Source organism: Eptatretus burgeri, chromosome 1, assembly GCF_056783735.1.
Source record: "Eptatretus burgeri isolate ZD-2024b chromosome 1, Ebu_testis_v1, whole genome shotgun sequence".
In the NCBI taxonomy this organism is placed as follows: Eukaryota; Metazoa; Chordata; class Myxini; order Myxiniformes; family Myxinidae; genus Eptatretus; species Eptatretus burgeri.
In genome coordinates, this window is record NC_140961.1 from 95,128,078 (window position 1) to 95,137,498 (window position 9,421).

The 9,421-nt window shown below is 45.3% G+C and overlaps 1 protein-coding gene across 3 annotated transcripts in view; it reads right to left on the reverse strand.

Moving 5' to 3' along the window:
• Positions 1 to 9,421, reverse strand: part of PAQR4 (progestin and adipoQ receptor family member 4) — a 73,103-nt gene that overhangs the window by 63,337 nt on the left and 345 nt on the right. For all 3 annotated transcript variants that reach the window (XM_085892116.1, XM_085892106.1, XM_085892096.1), the window contains exon 1: positions 9,189 to 9,421. This exon is cut by the window's right edge. In XM_085892116.1, the coding sequence (XP_085748242.1) occupies positions 9,189 to 9,342 (154 nt within the window). In that variant the 5' untranslated portion in view covers positions 9,343 to 9,421. The remainder of the gene's footprint in view (positions 1 to 9,188) is intronic.

Genomic DNA, 9,421 nt, shown 5'->3' on the forward strand with positions numbered 1-9,421 from the left:
GACTCCGGATGGACAGGTGGATCATATAGATGGACGGATAGACTGCACCCAAAATATAAACCTCCAACCTTGGCTGACGACTGTGGTGGGCCGGGGTGGGGAGGGGGGGGAGTAATTGGGGGGTGGGATTTCTTCCTTCGTATGATTTTGCAGACAATTTTCAATGAAGGTCTAGTAATGAGAGCCATTTGATTACAGCATCAGTGACCTTTTGTGGTTCTGCCGTGGACCCGCTGAATTTCCTCTGCACGCAGTGCTGCACTACATGTAGGACATTCTGATATTGATGGCCGCAGGTATACTTTGCTTCCACTTATACATATACATATGTATAATGTATATGTATAATGGCTCTCAGTGTGCTTCCACTTATACATATGATGAGCAGTCCTTGAATGTAGGGTTCACAGTCGGTTGAAACCACTCCACTGGCATCTCCGTAGGTCAAAGCTTGGCAGGGGTGGTTGCCCACATCCATGAACTCCTTTGTGGGATCTTGAATTAGCTGGCCATTTCGAAATGATGTCTTTTCCCATTGCTGCTGCCACAACTCCTTGTTGTTAGTATTGGCCAGTGCAGGTCCCCGAATCGAAAAAGTCTTATGTGACTTCAATCAAAGTCTTGGAGGGTTCAGTAGCTCTTCGTGGATTGGTAGGTCAGCATTGGATTGTATGTGAAGGTACATTCGGGATGTTCGTGTTTGCTTGCGAATGTTCTGGGATGCGACGTTAGTCAGTAAATGGAGCCATAGTCGTGGGCTGAAAAGGTTGATCCTATAGGGGTAAGAATGACGATTATGGGAGTGTGGGAAGTTGTAGGAAGGGAAGAGGAAGAAAGTTTGGAAAAAAAGTCAGAAGAGGGAAGGGAAAGAGTTGGGCATGGGAGAAGAAGAGAAGGTGGTGGGGGGCCATACTCTTGACATTACATCAGAACACTCTCTCGAAGTCATGAACCATTCCATGGCTGAGAGTCAATCGTGCAGGGGGTTGAAACTTTCACATGTGAGGTGAGCAGCCATGTAAATTGAACCCACACGAGTGAGGACAATGCAAAAAGCCTTCACCCACTTAATCACCAAGCCTCCCTTAAGAGATAAATTCTGCCAAATTTGTGTAAGCAATAAATTGAGAACCTATTTCACTTTAAACTTTCTTGTTGCTGCCATATGATTGCTGGGAAGCGTCCACATTCGCAATGGATAACATTTGAATCGGGGTAATCCAATATTAGTGGGATAAATATAACATGTGCCAGACACCCTCAGTACTCCACTGCAGCCAGCACTCTGTGGCATAACACAAATCATCTTTGGTAATGTAATCATTCATGTAACATCCCCTGGTAGATTGTGGACGTAATTAATATACAAAAAAATTAATATCGGTCATAGAGATCTGAACATGGAAGAACTTTCAATTGAGGAAATGTCCAAAATACTGATCTGAAGTTAATATGCTAGACACCATGATGTCCCTGTTATTGGTTTATGTACACTCCTGTTTCATAAAACCATCGTCTTTCAATCCCCACTGACCCCCCAACCCCCAGCAACTCCAGGATGTACTTGTACGTGTTCTTCCAGTAACCCCCTTTCGAGTGAAACTCCCAAAATCCAGGGTTTCTCCCAACTCCACTTTTTGTCTCCCTTTTCCCCCGTTTCCCAGGGGACAGCCAAAACTGTTCAATCATGGTCTTGCCTCTAGGGCTTCAAGGAAGTGGTTGACTCCACCTCATGTCATCCCCCATTCCTCCCCTTGATGTTTGTCACCCATAGTAACCCCACCTCAGGTTAATGTGTTTCTCCACTGCTTTATTATTCGTTCATGCCCTTGCTTGCTGTGTCCAACTATGGTCCCACCATCATGACATTGCTGATTTACCATATGTCACCTCATTCTTCCATGAGCCTCGACTTTGAACATACCAAAAAGAAAATTATAATCCAGTTCGTGGAAGTGTTGATGTGTTAAAACTTTTTTTCTCTCTATACAAAGGATCAGGGTTCTGGATTTGGTGGTTGGGTTGAGCCTCATGTGTTACAATCAAGTGACCACAATCAAGTCAAATCGCAACCTTGCTGGGTAGTTAGGGAATTTTAGCAAATTGTATTGACCATCTGTGAAAAAATTGCTTACCAAAAAATTTCTTCACTAACGTATTCATCTCGGTGTCTACTAACACTGAACAATTAGTGCAAACCCAAATCCTTGTGGAAAATTCTGGGGAGGCAATCAAAGTTCAGGTGCTCAGAGGGCCTGCGCGAAAAAAATCAGAAAATTAACTTTTGCCAATATTGACTTGTGGGATGTCTAACTAGGGGGTTTTTGGGGGTGCTGAATTGATTCCAACCATTAGATTTGAAGAAAAATGAATCCCTGGCCGTAAAATATTGATATGATACATTTTTAAATATCTCAGACTGTGTTTTGCGGTAATTTGACTCAATTGATTCAGATTGTTCAAATTGTGCTGAAACCAGTATACAACATTTTTGAAACCACTGCTATATTGTTGGTTATACTTGTGCTCATGCTCAGTAGAAGTCTCTGTGTTAGCTGACGTTAGCTAAGAGCTTTTAGCTATAAAATTATTGTGTACCGGACTCAATAGAAGTTGAATATATTCAACGTAGAGTGCACCTATTAATGTAAAAACGCATCACTGTATGTGTGTTCTGTCTGTTTTGTGTCAAAATTTCATGTCCTGTCTGTTGTTTATAAAAAAAAAAGTCTTATTTTTTAGGACAGTATGGATAAGGATGTGACTGAACCTGGCTTGAGGTGTTTCACCTGTGGTGGTTCCGGGATTGAAAAGCATACGCTCTCAAAAGTCTCCAATAAAGGCTACCCACGGATATTATCGATGCCACACGGGACAAGAAGACTCTGGTGTCCTTCTCAACTGGGTTCAGCAGCACTCCTGAACACCAAGTCAACGCTGATCAAGCACAAGAAGTTGGCAGAGCCATACAGGCTAAGATGGATGGGAAAACTGTTGTGGATGCAATGGTAACCAAACACAAGGTCAAATCACTTGCAAGCCTCAGATCTGGACCCAAAGTCAATGGCGAGAATCTGGTCATTGACTCACTGAAGCTATTCAACCGCCTCATTGTCATCAGTTTGGGTGAAGTCAAGACCAAAGAAGCTCTGCGCTTTGACTTGACGCCAAAACCGATGTCTCTGTTTGACAAAAATCAAAAGTTGCGAAAGCCAGACAAGGCTGCTCTAGCAAGGTCCCTGAAGGCATGTGTGGCACCTGTCGAACAACCCCCCTGCACAAGCCTTGTGGTTGATGGTGGGTGGCTCCTGCACAATGTCAAGTGGGAGGAGGCTAACCTTACTTGGAAGGATGTTGCCGAGAGCTACTTCTGGTTTGTGAAGTCCATGGGGAGCCATCGCCTCCAGATAACGGTGGTCTTTGACGGATATGGCAGCTCCACCAAGGACCATGACCACTTGAGACGAACGAAGAATGCATGCTGTGACATTCAGATTCGTCTGGATCTCAAAATCATCATTGCAAAAGAAAAGTTCCTCGATAACAAGAACAACAAAGCCCAGCTCGTTCTGCTCCTTGCTGAGACATTTAGTAGGGATGGAATCAGTGTACAGCAATGCTCCGATGATGCCGACACCTCCATCGTCCGCGCAGCTCTAGATGAGGCAAAAGAGTCCCCTGTCGAGGTGAGGGCTGAGGACACAGACGTCCTGGTTATGCTGATTCATCATGTTGCAGACCATCCGATCTTCCTCACGACAGCCAAAGAAACATCTTACGATGTCGGAAAGATCCGGGAGGCCCTCCCAGAGATATACCGGAGGTATCTCATCTTCTTGCACAGCTTCTCTGGCTGCGATACAGTGTCTGCAATTTTTGGGTTTAGCAAACCAACTTTGCTAAGCAAGCTCTGCAAGACTGATAAAGCAGAGAGGGCAATGGACGTGTTTATGGACATCCGAGCTGAGAAAGGTGATATCATTAAAGCAGGCTGTGATCTTTTCATGCTCATGTTCCATGGGAAATCCTCCAAAGACTTGGAAGACTTGAGATTCGACTTCTTCAGCAAGCAAGCTGCTACTGGGAGCATAAAACCTGAGAAATTCCCCCCGACAACAGGAACTGCAGCACAGCACTCTCTCCGAGCTTACCTCCAGACTAGAGACTGGCTGATGCTGCAAAGTCCATCGTTGGATGCCTGGGACTATGGATGGCAACTCAGTGAGCAAGGATATGCACCAGTCCCTTCTGCAGACCCCATTGCACCAGACTACCTCCTGACGTTTGCCAGCTGCAACTGTGCGGGGGACTGCAGCTCACTCAGGGGCTGCTGTAAAAAGCAAGGAGTCAAGTGTATTTCTGCTTGTGGCATCTGTCATGGTAACTCTTGCCTGAACATAAACCAGCTGGATGACAAGAGGAGTGAGGAAGATACTGGGGAGTTTGATGAATAAGGTTGTAAAAGCTGACGAAGCAACATTTCCATTGAGCACAGTTCTGTTAAAAATGTCAATAAAATACATTTTATATGATCAAGGAGTGTTTTTTTTCTCAAAAATAATGGTTGGAATCAATTCAGCACCCCAAAAACCCCCAGTGAGACATCCCACAAGTCAATATTGGCAAAAGTTAATTTTCCGATTTTTTCGCGCAGGCCCTCGAGCACCCGAACTTTGATTGCCTCCCCAGAATTTTCCACAAGGATTTGGGTTTGCACTAATTGATAGGTATTAGTAGACACCCAGATGAATCGGTTAGCGAAGAAATTTTTTGGTAAGCAATTTTTTCACAGATGGTCAATACAATTTGCTAAAATTCCCTAACTCGGGATAGGCGATGGCAACCCCGCTATAGTTTATATCCCTCACTGAGGAACCTCCTTTGGAAAAACCAACGTCCAGTAAGTCCTCGCTTAAAATTGTCCTGGTGAACATAGTTTCATTATTAAGTCGCTGATATCTTGGAGAACATATTCGTTTAAAGTCTGGGAATCCTGGGAATTCCTTCAAAGAAATTTGCTCTTTCATATGCACAGATTTATCCCCTCTCGTCTTCAGAGTTGTCCTACCCTTCCTCCCACCCATGGTACACTGAAGCTTGTGGCGAGGCAGTTTGGCTGAAACAACTTGCCTTTGTCTCATGGAAGGCAAATCCAATTGGAGGCAATCTCAGTTCCTTCAATAAAGCTCGGAACAAGTGTGTGTCTACCCTCAGGAGAGCCGGAAAACAACATCTTTCTCATCTCAAGTCTGAACTCTCAAACCTCTTTCCCTCCTCAAAATCCTGGTGATGTCTCGGTAAGTCTGTTTCTGGTGAAGTTGCCCCTCCACCCCCTCCCTTACCTCAAATGGCTGCACAGCTAATAATGCACGTGAAAAGGCTGAATGCCTAAACTCGGTGTTTGCAGCTAAATCTTGTGTCCCGAACTGATTGCTTTCTGTACTCATCTTACCCAGTCACACCCAACTATCCCTGGACTCTGTGTCCTTTTCTCCTTACAAAGTGGAGAGTTTGCTTTCAAACCTCGACTCAGATTCTGCAACCGGACCAGACGGCATCAGCCCACGTGTCCTAAAAACCTGCTCTGCTGCTCTTGCTCACCCTCTCTCTGTTCTATTCACCCTCTCATTTGCTCAAGGTCATCTGCCTTCTGCTTGATAACCAGCTAATATTATTGCTCTGCATAAAAAAATGTGCAATATCAGATCCTTGCAACGACAGACCAATCAGCCTTCTCCCAATCATCAGCAAGGTTATGGAATTCATCATCGCTTCAGACATTGAATCCTTCCACTTCTCCAATGGCTTGATTTCCAATCATCAATTTGGATTCAGACCAGGTCACTCTACCCCGGACTTGCTGCTCCTGTTTTCCCAACAATGGATGGAGGTCCTCAATGCCAGAAAGGAGATCAAAACCATCTCCCTGGACATATCGCATGCTTTCAATACAGTCTGGCACCCTGCCCTGCTCAGCAAACTCTCTTCCTATGGTATCCAAGGCAATCTCCACGCATGGCTCGCAGACCTCCTCTCCTGTCGCAGCCAACGTGTGGCCCTAAATGGAGTTCTTCATCCCCCATTCCTGTCCAGGCTGGAGTTCCTCAAGGCAGTGTTCTGGGCCCTGTGCTTTTTCTCCTTTTCATCAAACATCTCTCCGACTCTGAAAAATCCTCTTTATCTCTTTGCTGATGACTCCACCCTCTGCGTACCATCTGTCATCCATCAGATCGGCAAGCAGCAGCTTCTTCACTCTCTGCAGATCTGGGTAAAATCACAAACTGGTCCAACACGTGGAACATGTCTTTCAATCCGGACAAATCTCACACTCTCACCATGTCTCCTTGAAAGGACAGTCTGGAAAAATCCCCATCTACTTTCTCAACAATTCTCTTGAAAAAGTCCTTTCATTAAAACTTTGGGTCTCACAATCTGCCATGAGATTTCGGGGAAAGCCACATCTCTAAGCTGGTCTCCAAAGTCAGTCACCGACTGGGCATCCTCTGTCGTGTAAAGTCCTTCCTTGGCACACTTGAGCTCCTGACCACTTACAAAGCTTTCATCCACAGCCTGATGGAGTACTGCTCTCCCCTTTGGACTGGTGCTCCCTCTTCTCACCTTTCTCGGCTTCATGCTTTGGAAACCAAGGCATGTAGGATCATCGGTATCCCCCGCGATGAGGCTGATTCTTTGGTCTCTCACTCTCTCACCGCAGGCAGGTCGGTGGTCTTTCTGTTTTCTACCATCTCCTCTCGCCCCCCCCCCCCCCACTCTGTTATCTCTCCAGCCCATATTTCAACCGGGCTCAAGGTCCGCCAGCAACCTTCTGGTAAAACTACCAAAATCACGAATCACTGATCACCTTCATTCTTTCATTCCTCTTTTGTTTCCGTCTTTGGAACAAACTCCCACACACTCTATTCATTCCCACTAGGTCTTCAAAATAGCTGTTCACCACCATAATCGAATCTTTCCCCATCCAAAACCATGATCTTTTCTACCCCCATTAATCCACCCCAAACCCACCTCCTTCATATTCCCTGCTTTCATTCCCCTCCGCAATGTTGGGGGGTTTACTCAGTTTTGGAGGGTTTGAATATCGTTTACTGTACATTGTTCCCTTGAAGGTAAAACATCCTTATTGGATGAAGTCTCGAGGTTCATGGAGGAGCTGAACAACAAAGGGCACAAATCACAAATGGCTGTGAGGAGGGGGTAGGGAGGCGGTGTTGGAGGGAAGTTGGGGGGAAGGGTTGGAGGGGGTGGACATACACAACAGAGGAAAGGAGGAACAACACAAAACGAGCAACAACAGAATGGGAAAGAATCAGCAGTGTAGAATTGAGATTATGGATGTGCATGAGTAGTGATGGGCAGAGCATTTGAAAAACGAAAGTGAGGAGGATAACACTGCAGACACAGGGATACCATTCCACAATCAGGAGAATAAGGGGGCGAATGGAAGAGCATGTGGACAACCAATCCTATGAAATGAAGGGAGCACTGATTGCAAAATATAAAAAAACAGGACCACTGGAGCTCCAGCTTATCTGGGCCCTGCCCTAATGTGGCAACCCAAATTTGGTAGAATTCTGAGCGATGGGTCTGGAGAGGAAGGTTTTTGAAGGAATTTATGCAACTTTTCCCCAAAATTGACCAATCCGGCCATTTTGACACATTTCTGGTGACTTGATGGGCATGACTGGCAATTTGACATCCTTGCCCTTGCCTAATGTTGCAACCCAAATTTGGTAGCATTCTGAGTGGTGGGTCTGGAGAAGAAGATATTTGAAGAAATGTACTAAGTCAGCCATTTTGACATACTTAAAGTCATGTGACCGGAACGAGCTTTGCAATTCCTGCTACTGGCCAGGAGAGGAACATTGCCGCAAAATTTCATCTTGATCGGCACAGCGGTTTGGCCGGAGAAGTCGAAAGAGGTGACGGACGGACGGACGGACGGCGCGCGATGACAATTACCTTATCTGGAATTTAAATTCCACATCAGCTGATAAATAATTTCACTGTACAACGTTGTGTTATACACTTTGAGAATGATGACAACTCTTTTATGATCCAGAATGGAGTATTTGTACGAGTGTTCGAGTTGAATACCACGATCAAATTCCTCGAGCCAGCTAACACTCTGACGTTCGGTCGGCACCACCATTGGCCCAAAGTAATTTTGGTCCGTTGGCACAACGGTGGCCAAACGTTTACCATCGCCCCATATCGTTTAGGCCATGTGGCTGCCTTTGAAGGTTGGTTGGCTTTAACCGATGTTGGAACAATGGTGGAAATCCTCTTTCGACCATTCCAACCTGGGCCAATGTTGGGCCAATGGTGGTGGGTCAACGTTGGGCCAATGGTGGTGGGCCAATGTTGGGCCAATGGTGGTGGGTCAACGTTGGGCCAATGGTAGTGCTTTTGTCACTCACATCCTCCGCTCTGCATAGTTTGGGTGTGTAAAACGTACAGCAGGCTGATTTATTATCCATGTTTAATGTTAACGAACTTTGCCTTCCATAAACCTCAATTTCCTGAGAGCTAAAACTGGCTCAACTTGTACCTTTTCATGTGATGCAATGACGTCATAATAAAAATTAAATTTCGTTTTTACTATTCCGCTGAAAATATAACTTTTGCTCTGCTGGAAAGCCTTCATATACATCATGATTTCATAACAATGTAAATGAAAAACAGTGATGATAATATAATGTAGTTAATTTTCAATGAAATATAATAAAATAACAAACTGCCAATGTTATCTGTTGCGCTGCGCCAAACGCAGGTGTGCCTTTCGGTCGGGTTTTTAAGCCGGTTGTCCTCGTCTGTTTGCATTTGTTTGCACATGTGGCATCAAATCCACGAGCGTCCTTCAAAAGGACGTGTTACATTCATTTATTTCAGCGATTCTTTTCCCATGAACCAAGTTCAAGCTTATTGCTGCTCGATGCAACGACGCAACTGTAAAGTCAGGTGCAGGTATTGGGTGAACGAAACCGCCTCAAAGCAGGAATTTTCTTTGGACCTTGGCCATGGGCGCACCTGCATATTGTGGGCGCACCTGTACAATATGGGCGTGTCCGGTGAGTCCGAGAATTGTACGAGAAAGTAAATTGAAATGACGATCATAACGATGATACATTCAAATGACAATGATATAAAAAAGTTTGACAAAGACATACCGTGGCTGTAGATGTTTCCGGTTTCGTTGTGCAGGTATAAGAGGCTGTAAAGACAGCTCATGACGGAACCGGGGCTCCTGTAGCCCGTCAACACGAAGGGGTTAAACTGCAGGTGACCCGGAGCCGAGGATCGATGCAGGAGCTTGGATGACATGATGCTGATGTGACCGAACTCCACACTTGGGCAGTGTGTGTGTGTGTGTGTGTGTGTGTGTGTGTGTGTGTGTGTGTGT